The following is a 27279-nucleotide window of genomic DNA, read 5'->3' as shown; positions in this document are numbered from 1 at the left end:
TACCCTTTCGCAGTGAGGCCCGTCGCGTTGACGAGCGACAATCCGGGTCTCTGTGCCGGAGTAGTGACGGCTTGTAACTCAGCAGGGGTGTAACAGCGGACGTTTCCTTTCCCGTTGAATAACAACGAGTCGTAGCACAGGTCAACGATTCCGGACTTCGTGGTGAAAGCAACCCGTTGCGGGCCAGTATACTTGCTCCAGTCAGATAGCAAGAGGGGGCGCACGTTATCAACGGCCTTTTGGATGGCACTCAGCGTATTAGGGTCGCTCGATATCAGGCTAAACGGTGTCGGCTTATCTTTGGAAGGGTGTATCACGATGGGGCCGAAGAAGCCATCATCAATTTGGCTCGTTTGGTGTGAATGATACCAGTAGGAACCGTATTGGGTTGCTCTCCATCTGTAAGTGAACATCTCTCCAGGCCGAACACCTCGCTGGGAGATCCCGGGTACGCCGTCGGACCAGGGGGTACGGAGTTGTTCGATTCCTGCAAGAAACAGTCAGCCTGTACCACTGCCACTGACTGACAGGATAGTGTCAGAAACCCACCATGGAAATGAATGGTCGTATTGAAAGGAGACTGGTTTAGCAAGTGTATCTCGACGTCATCACCCTGATTTATCTCAAGTTTCGGACCTGGGAATTGACCATTGATCACGAATATTTCTCGAGCGTTTCCATCTGGTGCACGTGTCTCCCAGGTCACTGTCAAATAGAAGACACGACGACCCGGAGTGCCTGATGGGCCAAGTGGGCCACCCGAGGTAGTAGCTGTTGGTGCAGTGGGCGGACGGGTAGAACTGGGGTTGCCATTATAACCAGGGTTGCCATCATAACCAGGGTTGCCGTTTGACCACGGGCCTGGGTCCCAGTATGGACCTGTGTCGCCAAAGCAAGGCAGGCCATCAGGCCCGAAGCCATAGCCGCCGGCTCCTGAAGTCAAATCGGCCGGGTTTGTTGTAGGGCAGCCCCAGCATTTCTCGATCCCAGCTGGCCATTCACACACCGGCTCCGCGAATGCAATACTGGCCTTCCAGAACAGAGGAAGGCATAGAAATGTTCTATACAAACAGGGTGAGTGCCTACTGACCATATTGGCCAGAATTATTGTGAAGAGGGGGAGACCAGTAAGTGACCGAAGGCAACACAGCTCGCTCGGTGAAAGACACTACACGGAGCAAGCAGGACGAGGCAGAACCAGCATTCCATGAGACAACCCACAGTTGGGATTGGAACAATATATACCCTCTATAAATACCAGTAATAACGAAGACGCGTGAAGGGAGGGGGAGGACTTAAGACTACATCTCATGAGATCGGCGTCCTTCATGTCATGATTCGGATTCAGATCATTCTCGACGAGCAGACTAAGATCCAAACACACGGCAATCTCCCCTACCATTGGAAGCTAGAGTGCTAGACTCGAATTGAAATTATCATCTCAGAAGATCATAGGATAAAAGCGCAAGTCGCGAATGCAACTAGAACCGTCTGCAGAGTAGTCAGACAGGCTTTAGCTAGTTGTGGGTTCGTTGTAGAGGATCTTGGTGTGATGTCTCAGAACAGGAACGCGCCAACCGTTGCCGCTCAGTCGTGTCGTGTTCGCCACAATCCGCGTTCCTAACATGCGCCCTGCGACGCTACACTATGGCGTAGAACACCAATAGGTCAGAATTGTCCAGAACGCTCTGGGCAATACAGTGTAGCATATATAGCTGTGCCGTCACACAAGCCCAACTGTACTTCTAAACATCGTCGAAAGATGATGTAGGTACATGAATACACGTTCTTTCCACAATGGATTCCGTCGTCTCAGAACTCAATGACATAGTGCCCGCTAATTACATGACAGCAGTAATCTTTTTCTAGTGAGGGATCGCTTGCTGAAAACCACCCAGCCTTCTTGACTTGGAATCAGCTGGTGGCACGCAGAGTTCAGTAGAATTCAATTTCCCTAGCACATGCGGACTTTCCCATTCTTCTTGAGAATCACAAGCTATTAAAAACCCGTACCACAATGTAATTGACCGATCTGATTACCAAAGCAACTCCATCAGTCCAAGAGATCGCATTCGATGTAGCCACCCCCATCTGAGCCGCCTTTCCTGACGATACTATGAGGCTGTTGAGGTAGAAATTGCCACTTGGCTTCTTGAAATATGTCATTGAATGCAAAATGACACGCTTGCGTATTACCGCCGACATGAATCCCGCAGTCTAAACATGCACATAAGTGGATCCAGACGAAAACGACACCCACGGTGAAGCTTGTGATGTGCAGATTGTTTCCGAGAGCAAGGTCTGAATCAAAGGCTTGGCACTAAATACAATGTCAAATAAATTGAACAGAAGCAGTGTGCATTCAATTTCTGCATTTCAGCCTCAGCGGAGGTCGAGTGATGAGATACACTAAAAGGTGGCTTAAGGTGGCTTTAGATCGCTTGGACGCCATGGCCAAATTGGGAAACTTCCATAATCAGCTGCTGCCATCCCCCACGTGCCAAGAATCTGTTAGGTGCTCCTTCAAAAGTGCATCTTCGGCAACGCGGCTATGTTGCGAGCATTTTCACCGCTTCAGCGTCAGAAGTCAGGCTTGGGCTAGACCCCAGGCAGGTGAACTTGGATCTGGTGAGGCCAGGCTGGCACATTCTTGCTGCTCTGAGAGGAGCATCCCTTCTCCTCCAAGGTAGCTTTTAACCGAGACCAGCCATCGTCTGGTCATTCACCATGTCGGGTTCAGAGACGTTATGAATAACACGCCCGGGCCGCTCGAACCTGGATCTTGCGAGCCAGACAGCCTGCGGCAGGAACAACCTTAACGACAAAATCACGAGCTAGCAGTGCTGGGATTGGTAGAGGATCTTACGGGGAACAGATTCAATTGTCGTGGTAGCAACGTGAGTGCAAAAGGCTTTCTTCGGAATACATAGGTAGACGGAGGCAAGACTTGCCACCTCAAAGTTCTCATGAGATGGACTTTTAAATCGTGGACAGCCATGTATTCAACATATGTGTAACCTTTTATTGTAAACCTGAGATCTCAACAATTTCAAATGTCACCTTTCATGCTTCTAGCTTCTTTCTTCTGAGCTGCCTGTACTCCACCGGCTCCCGAGCAGGCCAACTTTTTCCAACAGCTTCTAGTAAGTCAAACACTGCTGGCTGAGCCCATGTTTACAACTCATGCGCAGTGAAATATAGATTCACAGTGCTGCAGTCTGGCGCAAATATACACCGGTATCCCAAGACGGCTAGCTTGTGGCCCCTATCATCTCACCTGCATAACTCTAAACTGAACTAAACCACTTGTCGCAAGAGCGCCTCAGAGGAACTGAACGTACCATCTTATACATTAGGTACTAGCTTCTAGACAAAATCTTTTGCTCCCACACATCGGCTCTATAGTGGCATCTGGTCGAGGTGAAGACTGTAGCTGATTGAGGATCCAGGAGACGGGCGGCCCGGAGGCTTACAGATACAAGATGATCACCCCATCGGCTGAGGAACTTCCGAAGATCCTATACATTTACACAAGTAGTTATTCAAGCGGAAAGTGCCTAGGTACAGGGTACATGTGTGGAGGAAGTCACTTCCGATTGAAGCATGTCAACGGCATCGACAAACTGCAGGTGCAACCGTAGTATAACTTCCGATTCCTTACAGGCAGTTGTCACCAACCATCTGCCTCGCCTCGGGCACATGAGTCTTGGCTGTTGTTATCTAACATTTCCTGCTTGCTCAACAAGCTCCTCTACACCCTCACTCTTCGATAATCACCATATCGCTAATTCTGAGTCGTTTTTGTTCACCGTCGCCACCCGTGACAGCTATGGCTACCAACGTCGAAGACTTCGCAGCCGTTTCCTTGGAACCACACGACTACGTCCTCGAGGAAAGCGTCAATCAGAAGATTTTCGACCAACTCATTGTCCAAGAGGAGCTCGCGCACCTCAAGGATGTCGGTCATTTGACGGACGGAGTCCAGCCTATTGTCATCTTTGTCGTGGGGCAGACAGGAGCCGGCAAGACTCGTCTCGCTGCTGACCTGTTTGGTGCAATACAAGGACGTCAACCAGCACATGTAATCGCCGACGTCTACAAGACCTATCGTGAGTTCTCTAGACACCTGATCATCACATGAGGCCGCCCTCTCGGGGTCAGTGGTTGTCAATACGCTCATCGCTGAAACAGATCCTGAATACGCCACCATCCTCAAGATTGCTCCCCATCTGGCGTCCCCTGCCACGAGCACAGATGCCCGAAAATGGCTCGACCTGGCAAGCAAGTGGGCCATCCAGCGCAAGGTCGATGTACTCCTCGAGTCTGCGTGCCGCCACCCGGAAGACTTCACCTCTCTGATCTCCGAGTTCCACACTGCAGGCTATCGCGTGCTGGTCGCGCTCATGGCCGTCCCCGAATGCCTGAGTCTCTTGGGCACCATGGTGCGGTACTACAAGAGACTGCCCGAGGCCCAGTCTGCGAACATCCCACTGAGAATGACGCCTCGGAAGGTTCATTACGAGACCTATGCAAGTACCCAACGCCCTTCGAGGCAATAGATAAATGACTGACAGTCGTTGTGCGTGCAGGATGGGATACTGGCCGCAGCTGATTTCATCGACAACTCCACCGCCGCCACAAACGTCGTGGTCGTGCGCCGCAACAACCTCGTCGCCTACCAGAACTACCGCGGGCCCGACGGTCTCTGGGTCCGCCCCGCGTCGGCCCTCGCGTCCGTCGACCTAGAGCGCAGCCGGCCCCTTCCCACCGCGGAGCACGGGAGCTTCCTCGCGGACTGCCACTACGTAGAGGAGCAGGAGAGCAGGAGCGGTGTGGCGGAGGCGACGCTCGGCGATGTGGAGGCCTCGCTGGCGGGGCTGATGTCGATGGGTGGTCGCTTGAGTGCTTCGTTCCCTGCGTTGAAGCCTCTTGACGTTGATGAGTGGGTGCTTGGAACGTAGGACGTCAACAAGGCCAAATCTGAGGCTCCAGAGGAGAGGGAGGTGGTGGTTGCCCGAAACAGCATCCTGCAAGAGACTGCAAGGGTCGAGCACTAAGGTTGTGCTAATCATATGCCTAGCATAAATGCGTCTCAGAACTAGACCAATCATCCTATAGCCGAAATGCAGCTGAACTACTCTAACAGCCAAGTACACTCATTGTCTTCAATCCTAACTTGAGCGTTGTGAGTCAAGTCGGCCGTCATCTTCTAAGTTGAGGTTCAAGGGGCTGCACAAGAGATGAGTGGAGTCGAGCACCTCGAACTATGCAACGTTTGCCCGAGTCACAGGACATCCTTGCGAGAAGATCAGCTTTAAACCCGTTCACTATCGAATGCGGTTCTTGCCCAGGTGGGGATAAGTGTCATGAACCTGGTATATGCAAGGCAATATGCCGCGTAACGATGTTTGTGCTTTGCTGATAACTTCCTGCTCCCTGATGATCAACATAGATCCTTGTCCTCTCAGTCAAGTGACACAATTTCCGATTACATCCTATAATACCATGGCTTGATTCGCTGTTAGTTGGTATGGTTTGCAGATCCGTCCACGCTTACATAGATATAAGTGTGACGGACACCTGGAGTGTACCGCTCAGGACCTGGTGTGCTTTGTAGATGAAACGCTACCCTTCTGTATATGCTATCCTGATACTTTTGTTGATGCGAATGACATTAGAGTGTAGACTCCAGGGCTCTGAACAAGTATATCCCAGTCATCTACTGTTCGAATCGAATAGTTCTCCTTTGTGGCCTGAGGCTAATTGTTTGCCATATCATACTGACTTAGTATAACGTGCTTTGCAAAGATTCAGATTCAATTCTTATATTACATTCCACGTCTGGTAGACCTGGAATTGCTGCATACTTGTGTCACTTTTGTATAAGCCTAGTTAGATCCTTGGGTACCTTACAGCTTACTGAATGTCTAACATCACCGTACCCCCAATTTAGCCTGAACTCTTCTATTGCATTGCTACAACCCACTTAGATGTATATTCAACCTTATCATAGATTTAATTAAATTTGACGTGCCGATCATGTCCCTAATCTCATAGAATTTGAGATCGGCCCAGGGGCCGCACACATTGCAAAGCCCAGGCACAGAATATCCGCAACTCCACAAAACTCGACAATTCCACTCGCTGTCTCAAGCCCCCGGGTTGCTGGCAACAACAAATTCACATCGGCGTTGTCTCGGTGTTTGCTACTCTAAAGAAGACCGGGGTGGCAGACCGTCCGGAACGAGGAATGCAAGAAAGAGCAGTTCTCCCTGGCCAAGAAGAGGAGATGATGACCGCAGCTGCCACCGGTTCCAATAGAGACGCAGGTAATGCTCTTCTGATCCCCACAAAGTGACCAACGTAAGCCACGCTGGCATCCTCTGAGGGGCGCATACTCATGGTTCAAGGATATTTGATACCAACCCTCAACCCGGGCACGGTCGCCGGTGCCCCTTGGAAAGAATTCCTCGTCATCTCATGACCTGGCAGCCAGAGTAGCAGCGGCAGCGCTATGACGCCTGAATCAAGGTCACGCCCCCCGTCTGGCCTGCCGTCAAAGGTGGCTGCTGCGGTTCCTGGTGTTGGTGCAGGGACTTTTAAACCACTGGCTGGTTGGTGGCCGTGCCCAACAGCCACGGGGCGGGAGGGTTTTAGTCACAACAAGCAACCTCGGCGAGTGGCTTGCTTGGGGGACGGTTCGGAAGTCGGTGTGCTCCTCCTGCAGAGGGTTTCCATGCCTATCCGCGGGCCCGAGTCGTTGCCGTGGGTGGCTGAACAAATGACCCAGTATGGGGGATGTGGTGCTCGAGTCAAAGGCGGAATGGAGGCGATGTCTCTCTCGAATGCTACCCAACTGACAAAAGAGGATGTCACGAGGGATGATCCCCCCCGTCATGAGTGGCTTGAAGTGATCGGCGGTCGATATGTCAGCGCCTTATTGGCAGCCTTGAGGGGGGAGGGGGAAGTTGACAGGCAGACGGGTTGGGGTAGAGGTGCTGACATGGCAAGAGTCAAGGGGGCGCACAGCATGGTTGGAGGAGGGCACGAGGGTAGTTTCCAGAACCTGTTGTGCCCTGAGTAGGGGAGGTGTTCGACGGCAGGAGACGGGGCAGGAGAGTCAAGGTCGAGCATGTTGCAGGCCGGGCTGCAGAAAAGGCCCCACATATCGGGCCATGTTAGCCGGACGAGGAGAGTGCCGTTTGCTGCAGAGCGCGGTCTACCGGCCGTGACTGGCCCGGGCGAGGCCTGGAGATGTGAGTTCGGGTGCATAAGCTTAAATGGAGTCTGGGTTCATCCTAAGTGTGTTTGTTCCGAGTGATCGACGTGTTGATGTGCAAGCTGGGGTCACCCCGTCTCCCGGGTCAGCGGTCAAGGACCAAGATGGACCAAGATGGACCAAGATTCATTTATTTTTCTGCAGAACAATCTGGAAGCGAGAACATGTGTCTTGTCCTATATGCGACGTGGGACCGGGAATACTGCAACCGAGCAGGCGGCCGGCGACCGGGAATACCAAGTGCACAGCATTTTACGCGCAGTAGTAGGAAAGCATGGCATGGCATGGCACGCACGGCACGGCAAGGGCCCCACTGCAGGTGCTTAGACTATTAGGCTTTTTTTCAAGACAACGGCCCAAATACCGGCAGGGCAGGGCGCCTTCGGGAATTTTGCAGCTTGCCAATCTTGGCGTAGGTCATCGGATGCGACGCCGGAACCAACACACTAACAACAACAACAACGACAACAACAACGACATGGCACGGCACGAGTACCCTGGACACATGGCTCTTGGGGGGGGGGGGGGAGATGGAGAGAGAGGGGCCCGGCGACAGGGCAGTCACCTGGGCGGCCCCCACGGCATCTCAGCGTCGCATCGGGCCCTCTGACGCATCGCGCACAGGATGCGAGGGACGGCAAGGTCCAAGGTGGGCAGGGCCTGTGTTGTGTGGGCAGGCTTGCGGGCAGAAGTACGACGCATGGCACGGCCTGTGATTCGACGTGCCGAAAAGCGATCCGACAAGTCATGGCCTGCCATGTGCCTGTGCCCTCCCGCGCCCACTCATCGGGAGAGGCGCCCTTGTGCGTCCTGTCACCACGCCGGACCTCGTCTAGTCGCCGGACTGGGCAGGAGGCTTGATTCTGCGGACGTCCACCCCGTCATCGCCCAGACTCAGCCGAGAGCCCAGTGCCCATTGCCGGATGCCTTGGGGGGAAAGGAATCCCAATCCTGCGCGTGTCAGCTCTGCAGTCGACCTCTGCAAGGCAGTCAGATTTTGAGTCCACAGCATGAGGAGGTGGGCGTCAAAGTCTACCAGCGGCGGCCGCCTGGCCGAGGACGACAGCCGCGAGTTTCGCTGGGGATCCATGACGGCAGAGCTGGGTGTGGGTTCGTTTTTCCTCGGCAGCCCGGTGTACAAAGTACATACATCCATCGCTCAGATCCAACGCAGCTACACTACTCAGCCCTGCGAATCCTACTCTAGCGAGTCCTGAATTTGCGGAGAGCCACGAGACTAGCAGATCTTCTGCCACGCGACTATGCGAGCCAAAAGTAGTCCTGCAGTCTCTGCGGACGCATGCCGAGTAACGAAGCAACCTACCTGCCTCTCGCACCTGAGGGCAAGCCCGGCTTCCTTGGGTGCCGACCCACCGCCAGGCCGCTTCGTCCACGCCTGCGAGCCACGCTACAGTCTTTTTCCCTCAAGGCCATGGCCGCCTCATTGGCCGCATTGCCCTTGTCGTCGACGGCAGTCGCACCGGGCCACGCGCACATCCGGCCAAGTGCGCTTGGAGGGGACGTTGGTCCAGTGGACTGGGGCGATGCCATCACTACCACCTCCTGCAGGCTGACTGACAAGAGTCGGATCGGCAGTGGAGGGCGGGCTGGCTGGCTTTCTGCCTTTTCCCAAGCCTGCCGTCATTGAACAAGTAACCACATGCCTCACGAGACCAAGTCTGGCTGCGAGAATAGGCGATGGCGCTGTGCTACAAAAGGCGCCGTGTCGTCCTCATCTGGCATCCTCAGACGGGGTGTCTAGATCCTCGAGACATGACCAGAACGTCTTAGTTGAATAGGCTCGCTTTCCACATATCACACAAACCATAGTTTGTGCACCCCCGTCTCATACGGTCTCACTTATCCCATTACTGTTGTTGCACTTCTGCTTCGGCAGCCATCACTCCCCTTGCCATGCAGTCCTTCCGCGGCCTCGCAGCCTTGGGCCTCCTGGCCTCACTGCTGCACCATGTCACTGCCTCTCCTATATTGCCCCAAGGCAGGTTCCACAACAAGAGGGCCATAAGTGCAGCCTTTAATGGAGCAACTTATGACTTCCCTGACCCTTCGCTAGAACAAGTGAGTGTGACTGCCCCCTCGTGTGCCAAACATATTCATCTAACGTTATTATAAAGGCATGGCCGTCAGATGGCGGCAAGTGGTATGCATTTGCAACCAATGGTAACGGATTCAACATCCAAGTGGCTGTGGCCGACACACCAGATGGGCCGTGGACTGTCATCAACCATGATGCCCTGCCCAACAGCGGCTCTTGGACCACGGGCGCCAACAACTGGGCGCCTGACGTCAAGCGGATGCCCCCAGAGGAAAACCACAGGTACATCATGACCTACTCTGGGGCACTCAAGGGCAATGAGCCCTTCCACTGTGTTGGTATTGCCACGTCCAACAAGATCGAGGGCCCCTACACGCCACAGGACGGCCCTGCGATCTGCCCCGACATCGCAAGCACTGGTGGGGCTATCGACTCCTCGTCGTTCTACGACCAGGTGAACAACAAGCGTTACATCGTCTATAAGGAGTAAGTTCCAAGCAAGGCTGAACATTTATCCATGATGTACATGGCTGATTGTTGGCAGGGACGGTAATAGTGTTGGTAATGGCGGTGATTGCAACAACGGGGTTGCACCCCTGCACGGCACGCCCATCATGCTGCAGGAGATGAACGTCAACGACTGGACGACAACGGTCGGCGGCCCCGTGCAGATCCTGGACCGGGTCGACGAGGACGGCCCGCTGGTCGAGGCGCCGCAGATCATCGGCACCCCGGACGGCCCCTACGTGCTCTTCTACAGCAGCCACTGCTTCACGGACCCAAAGTACGACGTCAAGTACGCCACGTCTAACAGCATCGCCGGCCCCTACACGCGGAGGGGCCAGCTCCTCGCCTCGGGCGCGTTTGGCCTCCAGTCCCCCGGCGGGGCCACGGCCACGCCGCAGGGGGACACCCTGCTCTTCCATGCCAACTGTCCGAACTCGAACCTGAGATGCCTGCACACGATTGACATGAGCATCTCTGGTGGCACTGTTACCTTGCATGGCTGATGACACCACGATAGCCTCTTTGCTGAGGTCATTGTTGTTTCCTTGATAACTTTTCCCAACGTTGATGACGATGCTATGTGGTGGTAAAGCATGTTGGACACGGTCGCTGCTGGCCTGAGCCTTGATTTTTTCTGTTGCTTTCAAAGATACCCCAAACTCTCGCTTGTGTCATAACCAAGTATCTACGTATATATTTTGAATTTGGGAGTTACGTTACCCGCTCAGTATCAAAATCGTTGACGTGTGATGGGAGTCCGCCGGCGATGTGCTAGTTGCGGCACTGCTGGGAGAACGAGGCTGATTAATACCACTCCGGGCTGATGCCAACATGAACTGCTGTGCAATTTGGGTTCCAAACGATAGTTCCTTCACCACCGTACTGGATCCGTTCAAGATCCCAGTTCAGATATCCCTGAGCGAGGATATACGCACCAAACACCACTCCTGCCAGAGCAAAAAAGAACGTAAAAATCAGCTGGAATGACGCGATCCGTTCGCCAGTCTTGCTTCTTTTCGGCAGCCATCCACTTCTCACGGGTCGCTGGATGATTTGTGGCGCCCACCGGTGTAAGGATAACAAAAACACCAAGGCAACTATAGCTACTGCGAAGAATATAAGACTCGCAGCCGCGGGGGCGCTGTACGTAACCAGCAGGACTAACATCGCCCGATGGGAATGAAAGTCCGGGCTGGTGAAGAATGCGCTTTCGGCACATAGCGACTCGGCGGAGCAGGAGGACGTGCCAGGGGCAGAGCTTAACTGGTCCTCGAGACAGTCGTACTTGTTGATATTGTACTTCCTGACGCGGCCAGTGTCGGGCGCGCCCGTGAAATCGTAGAATTCCCAGTATACTCGGAGTGCGTATACAGTTGCTGCCCAATGGGAGAGGACTACAACGTTTAGCATCCAGAACAAGGTCTTTTTTATTCTGGGGTGGCGAACAAATACAGACCAGCATGACCAGGGATGGCAGCGAAGGTCGATCCACAGATTGCAGATCGAGAGCCACGCAACGATCGAGACTGGCGCCGCGGAGGAGATGTCGCCTAGCAAAGACGCGAAGCCCCCGACCCAGAAGCCGAGGGTGATGGCATCCTTGATGAGGAAGAACCAGTCCCAGAACCCTGGACCGGTACACTTGTTGGGGGGTGACAGGGTCTTGTAGAGCTCCCAGAGGATGGATAGGGCGGTGAAGCAGAGCTGTGCCCAGATCAAAAGAGTGGTCAGGCTAAAGGCGCTGTGCCGTGGCGTCGACGGCACCACCTTCCACGCGTTGAAGCAGCTAGCAGCGTCGCACCAGTTGCCAGGAGGGCCGTGTATCACAGCACGACCGTGGTTCCACAAGGAATAGTGTGCTCCGTCTGGGGGTTGCGTCCAGTCGTCTGTAAAGATGCTACAGTTGAAGTGCGGGGATGGCGTGGCCCTACAAGCCTCGAAGCGAGTGTTTTTGTAAAGGTTGTAATGTGACTCGCTGCGGTCTGGGAGTCTGTTTGCTTTCCAGAGGATTGCGACGACGTAGGCAAGTATGAGGCATAGGTAGGCAGCAATAACGACGAGAAGGGCAAATGTGACTCCTAACAGAGCCATTCGCCATGGTTTAGAGAGTTTTGACATGAATCTGAGTCGTTTCTTGCAGCCGCCGTTGGTAGTAGGTTGGGCCTCTGCCTCCGTGAGTTCGTAATACTGTGTCTCGACCATGCTGGATGGGTATCAAGGTTCTGGAATAGGACCAAAAGTAAAAAAAGAAATACATTAAGCCACAACTCGAGACGCTCACTAGATATTTCAGAACAAAATGAAAGAAAAGACTGGGGAGAGAGCATAGCAATAGCATGTGAGCCAAACCTGAGCCCGGCAGCTCTGCTCTGAGGGAGCCCAGCTAATAAGTTTGAAAAACCCCAACTGTCGCGCTCGACCCTTCTGACTCTTCCTAAACCGAGAGTATGTATTAGAAGCTAAAAATAGGATGTCAGGCTTAGAAGGGCCGTGCCGGAATGCCCGCGTAGAGCCTCAACGCAATGCTGGTAAGCAACTTGCGTGGTGGCGTCTTTACAAGAGTCTTTTGCAACCATTCTGCCGTTCTCGATGCCGAATAAGTATGGGTCGAGTCGTCCCTTCTGACACAGCCGCTGCATCTGAATCCTCCAGCAGTATCTCAAAGTTTGGTTGGGGGCGGCTGGTAAGCTTGATATTGGTTATATTCCGAGGATTTCGTCCTGGATGCCTCCTGACGGCTTGGCCTGGTGCCACGGCGCTTCGAAGGACGAGGCTCTACTGTAACTTGTCGGCTTGTCAACTTTTGTGCCGGCATGTACATCAGTAAGCCACCACGTACATGCCTTGGCATCTTTGACTGGAGCAGGGCAGTACCATTTGAGCTGCACCTAACCCGTTTAATCTCTCTACTTCCAATTCAGAATTGTGAGCCCTGTAGCATTAGACAGGAGGTGTCCATTTACCGACTTTCGATTGAGTAAAAGCAAGAAGTGATTGGTCTGACAGCCAGCCAGTTCAGCAAATGTTTCTGCAGCAAAGAAACCAGGAGATCCCATTAGCCATGGGATATCATTTCATATCCAAGACCTAGAATAGCCATTCATTTTGCTCACGACTATTTCGTCCAGACAAATAACTTTACTCATGAATTTCCTAGTGGATTTGAGTTTTTTTTCTGTTAGTGGCTGCGTCTGTCCGATTCACATCTACTTGGTCGATGTTGTACTGGTGGGCCTCCGGCCGGGATACCAACCGGGCAGGTGGTACAGGTTTGCTCGTCTCCAGGTCCGAATGGTTGAGGGTATCTAAGCTTTATCAACTACTCTACTGGTCGAGATATTGAGGACCAAATGTGGGAGGCCCCCTTTTCCACCTCTCGGTTGGAAGACGACTATTGAAAGAAACTCATCACAGTATAAACAGCAACCGTTTCAAGGCCTCTGTTTTGCCCCAGACTTCCGACATGAGATCTTGAAGATGAATTTGCAAAACAAAACACAGCTTATCAGAGTCTTCAGTCATGGCTAGAACCCCGCGTTTCGACCCTTACAAGAGACTCATCTACCGCTTCTACGAAGCCCATATGTCTTCTGTCCCTCTTGGGCAACATCCGCGGGCCTCATGTCGCCACCGTTTTTGACCCGTCGAGCTTGATTGCCGTACGAAGGCGCTTTCTCCAGAACCTCGCTTTCCTGTGCGACGATCTCAAAGGCGGCGACAGCACTGCTTCAATCGCTATCCAGGACTGCCCTGATTGCTACGTCTTCTGGGTTTCATCTAATAAAGGACCGTCCGAAGGGACTCTCGTGTTTTCGCGTTCCGTGCTGGAGGACGTCAAAGCCTTCGTCAGGTCCACTCAGGGTGACCGACGAGCCGTCGAACTGGACCTGACACGCAAATGCGTTCGCTTTTCTCTCAAGAGGATGCGATCTCAGGTGCATAGCCTAGTGAACTGTGCTCGGAGATGCAGAGATCATCTCCTGGCAAACCCTTTCAATAAAATGGGTGAGAATGCCCTCAGCCGGGGTGCCGCCTTCAAGTCACTTACAAGTATACAGGTACCTCTCTGGCTGAGTGGCTGCTCCAGTTCCAAAATGTCAAATTCCAGGAACAGGGTTTACACCAGGCCTGCCAGGAGGCATACCGGGTCCGAAATGACCCGGAAATGCTGGTGATGGAGAATTTCGGCCACCAATACCACAGCGCAACTCGTGCCCATGACATCTCTGTGGCGTTCTCCCGAGTCCGGCACATCATCGGGCACCTGGCAGCTCACATACGGTCAGTAAAGCAGCTGCTGGATGATGGTATTCACATGGCCGATCTCCTTGAGACGTACGAGGTATTCGAGGTCCCCGTGCCGCCCTCAGTGCCCATTCCGCCAGCCGATGCCCACACCAACCTGCGCGGTGTCATGACAAGAATTTTCCAGTCCGGAAGCAGAGACACTCGCTTCGAAAGCTCACTCGATTATCTGTACCACATGGACCAGCAGGTGCACCTCGAGGACAAGCTGTCCGACTTCCACAGCCCGGACCGGAAAGCACCCATCGTGCACGCAGAGGTACAGATGCTGCACCACTTCTACGACAACAGGCTGGCGTTCGCGGGGGCCGACCGCTACATCGCGACCAGCAAGCCTGCCTGCCTCTGCTGCAAGATCTACTTCCGCCACCACCCGGCCATGTGTGTGGAGCCTGACTCCCACCAGAGGGTGTGGCCGATTTGGGGGCCGGTCCTGCTACCTCTCGGCCAGGCGGATCCTCGCTGGGTCGAGCAACGCGAGTGTCTTACTAGCGTCTGCCGCGATATCCGCAAGGAGGTTATCATGGTTATTGAACAACGTCAGGCTATCTCCTTTTCCCATCCTGATTCTTTGACGGGTATTACTTATATGATGGACGCGAGGCTTTCTGGGTCCGAGGATGGACAGTGGGACGATGATGATGATGACGATGACGATGTGGATCCTGAGTCTGATTCCGGGATCGATGGTGGCGTTCGACTTTAATATGTTGCTCGTTTTCTTGACCAGTTCGAAAGATTTTTAGTTTCGGCTTGGTATCATTGCCTACAGAGGCAGCAGGTCAGCTCGCCTGTAGAGTAATACTTGCTGCACATGGGTAGAGGAGTAGATGGAGAAATTGTTGCTCGGAAATTCTCAATGTTTCCTTCAAGTTGTTGTATTCAATCTGAACTAACTACCACAAACAATGTTGATCTGCTGTCGATTTTCTGACCTCCAGTCAAAGTCTCAACGAAACCCATACACCTGACCTTCCACACCATGCTTGGCTTTTTGGTGCCTTGGGATATTGTCCTCGCGCGTGAACAGTTTCTCACAGTTTGGGCATTGGAATCGCGGCCGATCAGTCTGAGGCTTGTGAACCTCGAAGTGCTTCTTCATGTCCCTTTGCTCAGCTGTCCTTACCTGACACTCAGGACACAGCACTGGCTTTACGTGTTTCCGAATGTGCTTACTTGGCCTGATCAGTGATACGTTCGATTTGGAGTATTCGAGGGAGACTTACTTCCTGTCTCGTGCCGAGGGGAAGCCATTGTCGCAGCCCTTGTCATCGTCCGGATACCACTCCGACCCGGGGCAATAGAAGACGTTTCCAACAACATACTCATCCCTCCCTAACTGCGGCATAGGCAGTTCCTCAAACTTTCGTTTGGCGGAGCCGCCAGTGTCATGGGAGGCACTGGACGTGTCCCCATCAGTGCCAGGCGATTGAGTTGCAGATACGTCTGGGGAAAACGACGCTCCCTGAGTCATCAGAGTGTGCTCTTGGGCAGGTTGAATCGAGTCCAGCTTGTGATGGGCAGGTGGCTCACTCTAAAGAGTTTCAGTCGCTACCTGCGGACCATCGGCCGAGCCTAGTCCTGCAACATCCTGGGTCCGAACAGCTGGAATAGGGATGTGCATCCCCGCTCCATCATAAGAAAGCAGCTGGGGATCAACATCATCGGACTCAGAGAGACCACGAGTCGAAGGTCCATTGTTCCAGGTTTCGAGTGATCTCTCGAAGAATGCCTCATCAGCCTCGCCAGAGACATGAAGGTACGCATCAGCTTCGTAGGTGTCAAGTCCAGGAGCATCGGACAACAGTTCCCACGATGTTGTCAAGAAACTCTCAAAATCCACTTCTTCGTCCATCGTTGTAGTTCCTGGTTTGATACTTGTAAGAGGTCAGTCACGGACTATAGGTGTCTTGAAAAAGAGCTCACTTACAAAGTTCTGTCTTCCAATGCTTGCTTCCTTGTCCTCAACTTCTTTGCACTTGAGGATGGATGGGGAAATTCAATCTTTATATAACTGAGAGGGATTCAACGACTCCCACGAAAGTCCATGTCGAACAATGCGACGGATCGCTTGATCCGCATTGTCAGGGACCTAATCTAGACAGGTCTTTCGATCGACAGTAACACTGATCTGTGGTCAAGCCGAACAAATCCCTACAAACGGCACGATGTGCCAATAATGGCACACCTGCAAGAGGCCCAGCACTCTCGTTTCCGTGCCAGCGAGGCATCAAAAGCAATGCGCAGGGAATATTGCAGTGATCCGTATAACATGCTCATTCAGTGCCTATCTGATTCCCAAACTGCAGCCAAGAACCTGTCACCGACAGATCGTATGCAAGGTGATACGGACGCGCACAGTAGTGCATGGCGTTTTCGGGTGAATACAACTGCTGGTAGGGTTACAGTTCCCTCTGCATCTGACAGATGCCCTTCGTGGGCCAAGATCTGAGTCAAAGCGGCCTCACAAACGTGGGGGGACACCTTCGTCTGGGCAGTTCGAGAAGGTGTCCTCGCAGGCCACTCAATGCCACCGTCGGTTCTGCCAGTGTCCTGCATATCTGAGGGAGGTACCGGAATGAAACCGGTGGGTGACCACTCAAGATCTCAAGATGGCATTTCCTTAGCCCGCAAAATCAAGCCGCATATGGCTTGGCTGTCACCACGCCTGGCCTCGATCCCACATCTCGAACCTGGGGATGTGAGGCTGCAATCGACGCAAATCCAACACATGCGACCAAATCCACAAGAAAATATCGGATCCCGTTCGCTCTCCTGTAATCAAGCTTGTGAGAGGGCAATTAGTAGTTGGGTCGGTGACGACCAGCGAATTCTGCCTGTTGCATGTATTCTTTTGTTCCATTTTTGTTGTGATTCGTGAGTCGTGATACCCGTGGACGATTGATTGTGGTGGTTCGGGGGGCTGAAGAAACTAAGTGCTTGAAGCAGCCCGAGGGTTGGTGACAGTAGCTCCGCCGGGTTTCCAGACGGGGTCTGTTCTAAGCAAGATAGTCTGCGTAAATCGAAGAATCTCTAATCCGATGCGCGCCCAGAACTTCGAGACGCGAGACCGACTTCGACTTACCACTCGCAATTCAGCGCCAGCCCCAAGATGTCGCATGAACCTACGATCGACGATGAGGATTATGCCTCGTCTGAGGACTCAGACTTTGCGCCAGATGAGGCACCCGAGCAAGGCGACGCTTCCTCGGACGACGAAGACGAAACTGCCGGCGATGCTGCCGAACCCGCACCTGTAAAACGGAAGAGGCAACCGCAGGCTGGCGGTGGTGACGATGCAGAGGACGCGGGCTTCGAAAACTCGGGCGATGAGGCGATTATCGGGAGGGGCAAGAAAAAGCAGAAGAAAGGCCGCCAGGCGCAACGCGACGAAGATGAAGGCGGCGAGGGCGGCTTGATCAAGACGCGGAGCATGCGCGCAGTAGGGTGAGTGCCCGCCAACTTGTATTCTGTCTATTTGGACTTTGTTTTTGGACACCAGCCACACATCCAAGTACTGACTCGTCGCCCCCTACAGAAAAGCAGAACGCAAGATCCAAGCAGCGAGCGGGCCCGTGACCGTCGACGTCGACGCACTATGGGCTTCGATGACAGCCGCGCCGGTCGTCCCTACGAAACAACAGCCTCAAACGACCTCACAGGGCGAGAACGGCGATGGTTCAACAGCCCCAGGGGACACCGGCTCGTCGAATGCCCAGGGAGCAACTGGCAAGGACGGCGATCCCAGCGAGATGATCAAGATCAAGCGGACGTACAACTTCGCCGGCAAGGTCCACACCGAGGAGAAGCTCGTGCAGCGCGACTCCGCCGAGGCAAGGCTATACCTGGCCTCGCAGGGCGAGAACGCGAACGCCGACGCCGACGCCCAGGACGACCAGTCGGACAAGCGCATGCCGCGCAAGGCCTTCCGCTCGGCCTTCGAGCCCATCGTTAACGCCGCGGAGCAGGGCCAGCGGGCGGACCTAAACCTGGGTATGGCGGTGAGGCTGCAGGCGAGGCAGGAGAAGGCGAAGAAGCTCAACACGGTCGAGAAGTCGCGCATGGACTGGGCCGGGTTCGTGGACAAGGAGGGTATCAAGGACGAGCTGGCGCTCGCGGGCAGGGCCAAGGGGGCGTTCGCCGACAGGCAGGACTTCCTTGCGCGGAGCGAGGCGAGGAGGGAGGAGGAGGCGAGGCGGGTCAGGATTGCTTCCAAGGTGTGAGAGGTGGTGCCTGGTATCACTGGCTCTGGACGATGTGCACAGCAACGGTTTGGGAATGGTATTGGTTGTCAGGGATTGTAAGCGGCGCAGGACATTGTCAAATGTTAGAGATACCCCAATTTGCAAATAGAAGAATTGCTTGATTATTGCTACATGGCCAACCCGACCATCCTTGCTACAGCTTGGACTTGGCCCCTGGCGGCAAGAGGGCGATGTCCTGATGAGGCAGACCCAGGTACTTGTATATGAAATGGAACCTGTTTTGCAGGGAGTCAGGTGGGACGCTTGACGGAAAACCACAGCATAAGCGGCAGAGGAGCACATACCTGTCGCTACCAAAGAAGGGCTCAGCCTCCCCTCTGTCGTTCCTCACCCACAGCCAAGGCGCACCGAACGCTCCCTTGTCGAGGGCCGACTGCGTGGCCTTGGTGAGCGCGTTCTTGGCCTCCTGCGACTTGGCCGCGGCCAAAATTTGCTCGCATTCCTCGGGTGAGAACTCCTTGAACTCGGAGAGGACCCCGGCCAAGACGTCAACCTTGGTGAGGTTGAGGTTCGGAGGCGTCCAGAACTTCTGGAACAGATGAGCCCAGGTGGTATGGTACACCTCACGAGGATAATTGGCTTTGATATAGTGTAGAGCTCGCATTGGCTATGAGACTGGTTAGATTATGTGTTCTCCATGATCAGGAGCCGTCACTTCGAGGCTTACGAGAACAGTATGGCTCATGGGCATGAGATCCTCGGGGAACTGTATTTCTGGTTTCCCTGCGCGGGCTGTTGCTCTCCTGCCCTCGAAGACCCCATACTTCGCCTTTGTTTGGTTGAACCAGGGTGGATTATTGCCTTAAAGAGGAACGGGAGTCAGCTTCAGGGATGGCAATACACATATTCCTTGTCTGTCATACCCGACCCAGCCATAATGCCGCCGAGCAAGACGGGGTGGAACCTAAACGAGAGCGTGATGAGCTACGCATTCATATGGCCGGGTATCGGTCGACCTACTCTACTTGGACGCCATGAGACTCAAGAGTTCTCAGGTTCTCGACCAGGTATACGAAACCGAGGTAGCTGTAAAAGGACGCTGCGAGACGCCATGTCGTCAGTCAGTCACAGACCGCGTGGTGTACGGAGCGGAGTATTTTGTAATCAGCTCCAGAATACTTGGCTCTTACCAATGTCAATATAGCAATCGATCCGGCCTCCCATGGTGCTTGAAAGGTACTTCGGATTTGTCAGACCTGTCTATCATTAGGGTTGAGTTGCGTGATTGATATTTTGACAAGCAGTTGCGGAGGGAATGCATGTTAGCCCAAGTATACCAGGATGACGAGCCTCGGCTGTTCATGGGGGACGGTGGACACCTGCCCAGCTCCCCAAGCGCAACCCCACGGCTCCCCAAGGTGATCAGTAATCGATCACCATACCGAGGGCCTCTTTGACTTTCAACAATGTCTATCATTCACATGCCTCTGGAGTGCGAGCCATCTTGTTTATCGTAGACTATGTGGCTCAAATCTCGAACTTGAATGATGAGATAAATTAGTCCTCTCAAGCTGGACCACTTCCATCCACGACATCCATCACCATGTCCAAGGCGAAACCTGTAGCACTTGTGATTGGTGCCTCGAGGGGAATTGGAAGGCAGATCGCCATTGATTTGGCAAGACGTGAATATTCTGGTAAGGACTGAGAGTTCAAAAAAGTATGGATATCAAAAATCAAGAACTAACACCTCTCTTCCTCTTTCAACTGCAGTCGTCGTAGCCGCCAAGTCCACATCTGATGCCTACTCTTCCAAGACTGCCTTTCCACCAGGTCCTAATTCGCCTCAGTCCACCATCAGTACAGTAGAACGAGAAATCAAGGAGGCCGGCGGCGAGGCGGCCGCTTTTGCAGTTGATGTCCGGGACTTCGCCAGCTTACAAGAGTTGGTCGACAAGACCATTAAGGTCTGCTTGAATCGCCCGCCCCTAGATCTCCAGGATAAAGTAGCTGACACGCGAAAACCCAGCGATATGGCCGCCTTGATGTGCTCATATACAATCCCGGGGCAATATGGTGGGCCTCAGTCGAAGACAGCCCCATGAAGCGATTCCAACTGATGCAGCGCGTCAACCCGGAAGGGCTCTACGGCGCGGTACAGGCCTCCCTGCCTCACCTAAAGAAGAGCTCCGTAGGGGGCAGGATCGTCATCGTCAGCCCTCCCATCTACAGCCGTTTCTTCAGGGGCAAGACGGCGTACGCCATGGGCAAGGTGGGCATGAGCGTGCTGACCAAGGGCCTCGCGATGGACTTTGAGAGGCAGGGGCTGGTGAGGGACGGGGAGGGCGGCATGGCCGTCACGAGCATCTGGCCGGCCGTGTCGATCGAGTCTGCCGCCACGGCGCAGTTCACGCGGGGCAACGCCGACGAGGAGAGGGACCTGCGCAGGCCCACCATCTTCTCCGATGCCATACTGGCCATGCTCGGGGCGCCGGCGCCCGTCGTGAATGGGCAGCTCCTGCTTGACGAGGACTTCCTCAGGGCGCATGCGGGCGTGTCTGACTTCTCCAAGTACTCGGTCGTGCCGGGAAGCACTCCGAGGAGGATCATGCCGATGGAGTTGCCGGATTTGACTGTCAAGGAGCAGGATGACGAGGGGAAGAGGGTCGATAGTGCCAAGTCAAGAAAGGCAAAGTTGTGATAGCAGACAGAATATAAATGCATCAGTTAAATTAAAGAATTGGCTTTTTGTTGGTGGTATCTTGAGCAAAGTTCGAACGTGGAATGTCCACACCTCACACATCAAAAGATGCAGCTAACCCTTCCGGCCCTTGTTGTTCTTCCGAGCCATCCTCTTCCGCCCGATGATCCTCTGCCTCTGCGCCAACTTCTCCTTGGCATCCTTCTTCTTGCCCTCACCCTCACTATCTTCAACACCAGCCGACGCCTGGGGTGCCTTGCCCGGCTTGCCCTTGACGTCTTTGCGTCCTTGCTTCTTGTCTTGCCCCCCCTTGTCCTGTGCCTCAGCCCGCTTGGTCCTCGCCCTCACCTCATTTGCCTTCCTCCTGCTCACCACCTGTGCATTCTCGATCGCGAACTCCACAATCAGTCGCACCGTCCTGCCTGCCTCGTTTTTGAGTGCGTGGCCGTTGAGCCAACGGAGACCCATGAGCGCCCACCTATGGCTGGAGTATTCGATGAATCCATAGCCCCTGCTGAGACCTGCACCGGTGGACTCGTCCACCTTCTTGCCATCCCTCGTCTCAAAGACGACCTTTGCCTGCTTGACGACGCCGACGCCCTTTTCCTTGCGACGGTGCTCGGCTTCCCGGTCCTCAGCTCCTCCTCGCGAAAGCTCCTCTTTGGAAAGCGGAGCGCGCTTGCCTGCCTTGAGATCTGCAGAGAAGCCAACAATGGCTTGCCGGGCGAGTTGCTTTAATTCCTTGGAGGACATGTTCCTGGGCAGGTTGCGGATTGCCAGTCTCGTCATACTTAAATGCAGACTGGGGTTGCTTTGCACTTGCTTCTTCCGCTGCTGTAAGCTCTGCTCACGCAGCTTGACCTCTGTCGGGGAGAGCAGCTTGTAAAGAGGGGAGCCGCTGGGGATGGTGCCTTCGGGGAGAAGGTATAGGCGCCGCTTGTCCTTTTCTTGTCCCTTGCGGGCCGCAGGACCCGCCTCGGTGAATCGAGCCGACTCTTCTTTGCTCACTGCATGAGCCACCGATAGGACACGTCCGTCGAGGGTGTAGCGACCATCTGTGTCGACAGTCTCATCCTGGAGTACCGAGTGCCTAGAAGTCTTGACGGGTTGTCGTTGTCGTGGAGCGTTCTTCAAGCAGGCCTTGAAGTCGTCCTCGTTGACGAAACAAACGAAGCCAGTGCCAGCGGGCCGCTCAGTTGCCCTGTCCTTGACAATCCTGGCGTACCTGATGTGGCCGAATTTCTCGAAGTGCTCCTTCAGCGACTCGTCCGTAGCCGTGAAGGGAAGGTTGCGTATAAAGACTGTCGTGGAGTTATCCGTGAGACGCTTGGGTTTCTCCTCCACGATTTCTTCTCCCGAGTCGCTTGAGAGATCCTCGTCCTCGTCCTCATCTTCGTCCTCTTCGTCGTCGTCTTCGTCCTCGGAGTCGAAGTCTTCCATCTTCTTCATGAAAATGGCAAGGTCGCGGTCCTCCTCGTTCATGTCCTTCATCTCCTCGTCCTCATCATCGTCTACGTCGGCTTTTTCCTTCTTGGACTTCTTGGACTTGGGTTTCGGTTCATCCTTTTCCTCGTCCTCCTGCTCCAGACCCTGTTGCTGTTGCCACTCATCCTTCGAAACCGCCCAGTCCACGGCAATGGTCCTCCCATCGACGTCTTTGCCGTTCATCTCCTCCATTGCCCGCTCCGCATGCTTCTTTGAACGGAAGGTCACAAAACCGAAGCCCTTGAGCTTTCCCTTGTTGTTTGGTAGGTCGGCGAACTTGATCTTGCCATATTTGGAGAAGGTCTTGGTGAGCTGTTCCGAGCTCTTGATGCTCCAGGGCAGGTTTCGAACAATCAGCTTCGGGGCCTTCTTGGCCTCTGCCATTTCCTCCTCTCGCTTCTTCTTCTCTTCTGCGATGTGAGACTTGGCAGCACTGTCACCGCCTGCACGGTGTCGCGGCTCGGCAACCTCCAGTTTCATACGGCGGCCACCAAGCAGCTCGTTGTTGAGCTTCTGCTTAGCCTCGACAGCATCGTCGGCATCGGTAAAAGTAACGAACCCATAGCCACGGGATTCCTTGGTCCTAGGATCGATAACGACAGTGGCATGTTTTACAGGGTAATGTTGCGAAAAGAAGTCGGTCAGGGATTCGGCCGTTGCTGTGGTCGGGAGAGACCTTACGAAGAGGGACCGTCGCTCCTCGACACGGCTCTTCTTGGACGGCGGGCCGTCCTGAGTCTTCGTTGCGGTGCTCTGCTGTTCGAGATCGGCCTCGGCTTCCCTACGCCTCTTTTGGCCTGTTGATTTGGCCATTTTGGGGGTCGTTTGGACCTCTCGTGTGGTTTATGTCGAAAATGGTGGCTCAACTGCAAGAGGGGAGGGAAAAGCTTGGGCGAGGCCCAGAAACTTTTCCCGATAAGAACCTGCGCTAGCTTATCGGGAGTGAGACTTGCCGGGGTAACCCGCGCCCGCATTCTCTATGTTGACACAACAAGAACGAGCAGATCTCGACCGCGACTCCGAGCCAGAGAGACCGAGGAGAAAAGAAGGGTGTGTCGAATCCGTTCCAGGCCGCCCTGCTTACGTGCGCCTCCTCATCCGACCAACTCAAATGTGCTACCGTCCAGTACTTAGTCAATTTACCAGTCTAGCGACCATCCTATCCGCGGCAGACTGAATGCCCACTCCACTCCTGCATAGCTTCACTTCATCGATTTGAGTCCAACAGCCATGCCCCCTCGCACGTCAACACGATCGGCGCGCGCGTCGACGAGGAACTCGGCCGCCAACTCGACCGCACGCACATCCACCGCTGCATCGCGTGCATCATCCGCCGCCTTCGACGTCCCTGAGGAAACCCCAGACAATGAACTCCGAACCCAGGTAGCCGCTGTTTTTCGCGAGGCTCAGAGGAATACCGCGACACACAGGAAATCGGCCGTCACGCTGCGCAAGCTGCAGGAGGCATGCTGCTACGAACCAACCAGTGCCAAGAAGGCCACCGCGGGCGACTTTGACGAAGATGACTTCAACACAGAGTTCATTCGGTGTGTTTTGCGCGTCATGCCCGTCAGGAAGAGCGAGGCCGTCGGCGAGAGGACAATCCGCTTCGTCGGTGTGTTTATGCGGCACTCCATCGACAAGGACAATGAACTCGCGGGCAACGTCGATGAGGATGCAAGCACCATGCCCGAGACACCGAGTACGAGGTTGACCTCCCGGCTCATGGACGCCATCCTGCCCCTGATGATGGCCAAGGACAAGTTTGTCAGATATCGGTCGACCCAGCTCATCGCTCACATTGTGAACTCTCTCGACGCCATCGATGACGACCTTTTCCAGAAACTTCGATATGGATTACTCAAGAGAATTCGCGACAAGGAGGCCATGATCCGCGCCCAGGCAGTCCTTGGTCTCGGCCGTTTGGCAGGGAACCAGATCGAGGCTGAGGCCAACTCCGACAGCGACGGGGACGAAGCGAGCGGCTTGCTGGAGAAGCTCCTTGAAGTGCTTCAAAATGATCCTAGTGCAGATGTCCGGAGGTCTCTGCTTGTCAACCTACCGATATTGCCGAACACGTTGCCATTCTTGCTGGAGAGAGCGCGAGACCAGGACGCCATGACACGTCGTGCTGTATACTCCCGTCTTCTTCCCGCCCTTGGAGACTTCAGGCATCTGTCACTCTCCATGCGAGAAAAGCTCTTGCGCTGGGGTCTTAGGGATCGAGATGAGACAGTCCGCAAGGCGGCAGGTAAACTTTTCCGTGAGCGGTGGATCGAGGACTGCGCGGGCGCGCCGCCATTGAACGACGATGGACAGCCCACTGAGCTACCTGCGCCAAGCTTCGAAGGCCTGCTTGAGCTTCTTGAGCGTATCGACGTAGTCAACTCCGGTGTCGAGAATGGTGTTGGCCTGGAGGCTATGAGGGGCTTCTGGGAAGGACGGCCAGATTACCGCGAGGCAGTCACGTTGGATGACAACTTCTGGGATACTCTTTCCGCCGAGTCTGTGTTCATGGCCCGGAGTTTCAACGAGTTCTGCAGAAATGAGGGGAATGGCAAATATGAAGACTTGATCGAAGAAAAGCTGCCTGAGGTCACCAAGCTGGGATTCTACCTCGAACGATATGTCAAGGTCCTCACGGATGCTTTGAAGAGAATAGAGCAGCGAGAGGAGCCCGAGGATGAAGAGGACGAGGAGGATACCGTGGAGCAAGAGTTTATCGTGGAACAACTTCTGCACATTGCACTGACTCTCGACTATTCCGACGAAGTTGGCCGCAGGAAGATGTTCTCATTGCTCAGGCAAACACTATCGATCCCCGAACTCCCGGACGAGGTTACGAAACTCACCGTCAACGTCCTCCGGGACATTTGTGCACCCGACAATGCGGGTGAGCGCGAGTTCTGCAGCGTCGTTCTCGAAGCCGTGGCAGACGTGCATGATACAATCCTGGACGAACCCAACGATGACGAGAGCTTCCACTCTGCCCAATCCGAGGTTGATGAAGACGAAGAATCTGCTAAGAGCGGAAAGCACGACAAAGACAATGACTTAACAGAAGAGGAAGCTCATGCTAAGGCAGTCAAGGAGATCGTCATCAACATGAAGTGTCTTCATATTGTGCAGTGCATGCTGACCAACGTGGCCGGTAGCCTGCAGGAGAATGACCACTTGGTGTCTATGCTGAACAACTTGGTCGTTCCAGCCGTCCGCAGCCACGAAGCGCCTGTGCGTGAGCGTGGTCTGTTATGCTTGGGTCTCTGCTCCTTGCTCGATAGGTCGCTGGCCGAGGAGAACCTGACGCTTTTCATGCACTTCTTCAGCAAGGGCCACACCGCCCTCCAGATCACAGCGTTGCACATCCTCACAGATATACTCAACGTCCATGGGTCGCAGCTTCTGTCGAACAACCCGAATCTCCTCAAAGTCTACGTCAAGGCTCTGAGATCAGGCGCGAAATCGCCTGAAGTGCAGGCTGTCGCCACCATCGCAGCATCGAAACTTCTTCTCGGCCGTGTCGTCACAGACATCGATGCATCCGCTGAACTGCTCAAGACCCTTGTTATTGCCTACTTCGAGCCAGCGAGCTCGCAGAACCAAAGCGTCCGACAGGCCCTCAACTACTTCCTGCCAGTCTTCTGTTACTCGCGCCCTGAGAATCAAGATCTCATGCGATCAGTGGCACTCGATGCCTTGCATGCGCTGTACAATGTTAGGGAGGGCTTAGAGGACGATGATGCGGATGTCGACGACGAGATGGTCAGCTTATCGACAATTGGAGCTTGCTTGGTCGATTGGACGGATCCACGGAAATGTTTCTCTCCTGATGTGGGTACCGACGCGGAAAAGAAGACGAATGTCAACGGTGACGTCCACCTTGAGTTTGCGAGGAATGTGTTGGAGAGATTGGACTCCAACTGCAGCAGTAAGTGCCCCAAGTGCATGACACATGCCCAGATCATCTTCAGAAGACCGCTGACACCGTTACCATCAGAGGACGAGAAGAAAGTGGTTGCCGCCCTCCTTGGCAAGCTGTACATCTCGCCCGCTTCCACCGAGGAAAAGCTGCGCGACCTTTACGCCGAGGTCTCTGATGCCGTGGAAACAAACCTCATCTCAGACACCACAGGCCGCAACGCCTTGTACAAGATCCACGTCAGCCTCGGCAAGATCGTCAACAGCCTCGACCAGCAGAAGGAGGCCGGCTTCCGAAGGTCCACTGCCAGCCGTAGCGTGTCACTGGCGCCAGAGCCGGCGGCCGAGGACCGGACGATGGTTGGCCAGGAACCGCAGATCAAGGAGGAGGAGGAGGAGGAGGAAGATAACGAGTCGAGGCTGGAGGCCGACGATAGCAACGACACGGTCAAGCCAAAGTCCGAGGACGTCACGGAAGCTGGCGACGGAGACGGAGACTCTTTGGTGAGCGAGCTGCTAGACGACGATGGCGACACTATTATGAGCTGAAGTAGTCTGGGCGAGCTCGCGTTACGGTCCTTATGAATTTTCTTGGTTCGATTTGTATACCTGCCTACGGGTGTCTGGATCACGGATTGGTTGTGGCTGTACTTGGTTCAGGGCGGAGGTCGGATCCTTTACTGTGTTGATGAGAAACGCAAATTGAATTTATGAGCACATTAAACATCTATGGTCTTCCGCAAATAAAGGAATCTAAGAGCCAGGTGTCTATACTGATCTGATCTGACTTGGATCTCTGGCCCAAGATTCATGTCCTCTATGT

The 27279-nt window shown here is 54.2% G+C and overlaps 11 protein-coding genes across 11 annotated transcripts; 6 read left to right on the top strand and 5 right to left on the bottom strand.

The window, feature by feature from the left end:
• Nucleotides 1-3829: 3829 nt before the first annotated feature.
• On the top strand, nucleotides 3830-4961 carry INS49_006970 (uncharacterized protein; the record flags this gene model as incomplete). The annotated part of the gene is made up of 3 exons (XM_043167736.1): nucleotides 3830-4109; nucleotides 4162-4511; nucleotides 4590-4961. The coding sequence occupies 3 exons, from the start codon at nucleotides 3830-3832 to the stop codon at nucleotides 4959-4961; spliced, it is 1002 nt and encodes a 333-aa protein (XP_043028880.1).
• A 3150-nt stretch (nucleotides 4962-8111) lies between these two features.
• On the bottom strand, nucleotides 8112-8369 carry INS49_006969 (uncharacterized protein; the record flags this gene model as incomplete). Its single annotated transcript, XM_043167735.1, has 2 exons — nucleotides 8112-8258; nucleotides 8316-8369. 2 exons carry the CDS (start codon nucleotides 8367-8369, stop codon nucleotides 8112-8114), a joined length of 201 nt encoding a protein of 66 aa, XP_043028879.1.
• Nucleotides 8370-9193: 824 nt separating this feature from the next.
• Nucleotides 9194-10345, top strand: INS49_006968 (uncharacterized protein; the record flags this gene model as incomplete). Its single annotated transcript, XM_043167734.1, has 3 exons — nucleotides 9194-9358; nucleotides 9415-9821; nucleotides 9880-10345. The coding sequence occupies 3 exons, from the start codon at nucleotides 9194-9196 to the stop codon at nucleotides 10343-10345; spliced, it is 1038 nt and encodes a 345-aa protein (XP_043028878.1).
• Nucleotides 10346-10646: 301 nt separating this feature from the next.
• INS49_006967 (uncharacterized protein) lies at nucleotides 10647-12044 on the bottom strand (the record flags this gene model as incomplete). Its single annotated transcript, XM_043167733.1, has 1 exon — nucleotides 10647-12044. One exon carries the CDS (start codon nucleotides 12042-12044, stop codon nucleotides 10647-10649), a length of 1398 nt encoding a protein of 465 aa, XP_043028877.1.
• Nucleotides 12045-13843: 1799 nt separating this feature from the next.
• On the top strand, nucleotides 13844-14853 carry INS49_006966 (uncharacterized protein; the record flags this gene model as incomplete). The annotated part of the gene is made up of 2 exons (XM_043167732.1): nucleotides 13844-13847; nucleotides 13901-14853. The coding sequence occupies 2 exons, from the start codon at nucleotides 13844-13846 to the stop codon at nucleotides 14851-14853; spliced, it is 957 nt and encodes a 318-aa protein (XP_043028876.1).
• A 516-nt stretch (nucleotides 14854-15369) lies between these two features.
• INS49_006965 (uncharacterized protein) lies at nucleotides 15370-16002 on the bottom strand (the record flags this gene model as incomplete). Its single annotated transcript, XM_043167731.1, has 2 exons — nucleotides 15370-15681; nucleotides 15736-16002. The coding sequence occupies 2 exons, from the start codon at nucleotides 16000-16002 to the stop codon at nucleotides 15370-15372; spliced, it is 579 nt and encodes a 192-aa protein (XP_043028875.1).
• A 1257-nt stretch (nucleotides 16003-17259) lies between these two features.
• Nucleotides 17260-18370, top strand: INS49_006964 (uncharacterized protein; the record flags this gene model as incomplete). The annotated part of the gene is made up of 2 exons (XM_043167730.1): nucleotides 17260-17594; nucleotides 17686-18370. The coding sequence occupies 2 exons, from the start codon at nucleotides 17260-17262 to the stop codon at nucleotides 18368-18370; spliced, it is 1020 nt and encodes a 339-aa protein (XP_043028874.1).
• Nucleotides 18371-18545: 175 nt separating this feature from the next.
• INS49_006963 (uncharacterized protein) lies at nucleotides 18546-19576 on the bottom strand (the record flags this gene model as incomplete). The annotated part of the gene is made up of 6 exons (XM_043167729.1): nucleotides 18546-18627; nucleotides 18697-19019; nucleotides 19080-19213; nucleotides 19276-19316; nucleotides 19373-19451; nucleotides 19543-19576. The coding sequence occupies 6 exons, from the start codon at nucleotides 19574-19576 to the stop codon at nucleotides 18546-18548; spliced, it is 693 nt and encodes a 230-aa protein (XP_043028873.1).
• Nucleotides 19577-19955: 379 nt separating this feature from the next.
• INS49_006962 (uncharacterized protein) lies at nucleotides 19956-21053 on the top strand (the record flags this gene model as incomplete). Its single annotated transcript, XM_043167728.1, has 3 exons — nucleotides 19956-20049; nucleotides 20126-20319; nucleotides 20382-21053. The coding sequence occupies 3 exons, from the start codon at nucleotides 19956-19958 to the stop codon at nucleotides 21051-21053; spliced, it is 960 nt and encodes a 319-aa protein (XP_043028872.1).
• A 114-nt stretch (nucleotides 21054-21167) lies between these two features.
• Nucleotides 21168-23351, bottom strand: INS49_006961 (uncharacterized protein; the record flags this gene model as incomplete). The annotated part of the gene is made up of 1 exon (XM_043167727.1): nucleotides 21168-23351. The coding sequence occupies one exon, from the start codon at nucleotides 23349-23351 to the stop codon at nucleotides 21168-21170; it is 2184 nt and encodes a 727-aa protein (XP_043028871.1).
• A 417-nt stretch (nucleotides 23352-23768) lies between these two features.
• INS49_006960 (uncharacterized protein) lies at nucleotides 23769-27005 on the top strand (the record flags this gene model as incomplete). The annotated part of the gene is made up of 2 exons (XM_043167726.1): nucleotides 23769-26466; nucleotides 26536-27005. 2 exons carry the CDS (start codon nucleotides 23769-23771, stop codon nucleotides 27003-27005), a joined length of 3168 nt encoding a protein of 1055 aa, XP_043028870.1.
• Nucleotides 27006-27279: the final 274 nt, after the last annotated feature.

The sequence above is a fragment of the Diaporthe citri genome (genome assembly GCF_014595645.1).
Source record: "Diaporthe citri strain NFHF-8-4 chromosome Unknown scaffold_2, whole genome shotgun sequence".
NCBI classification, from domain to species: Eukaryota; Fungi; Ascomycota; class Sordariomycetes; order Diaporthales; family Diaporthaceae; genus Diaporthe; species Diaporthe citri.
Note: the sequence above shows the minus strand (reverse complement) of the source record. Positions and strands in the feature narration are given on the sequence as shown.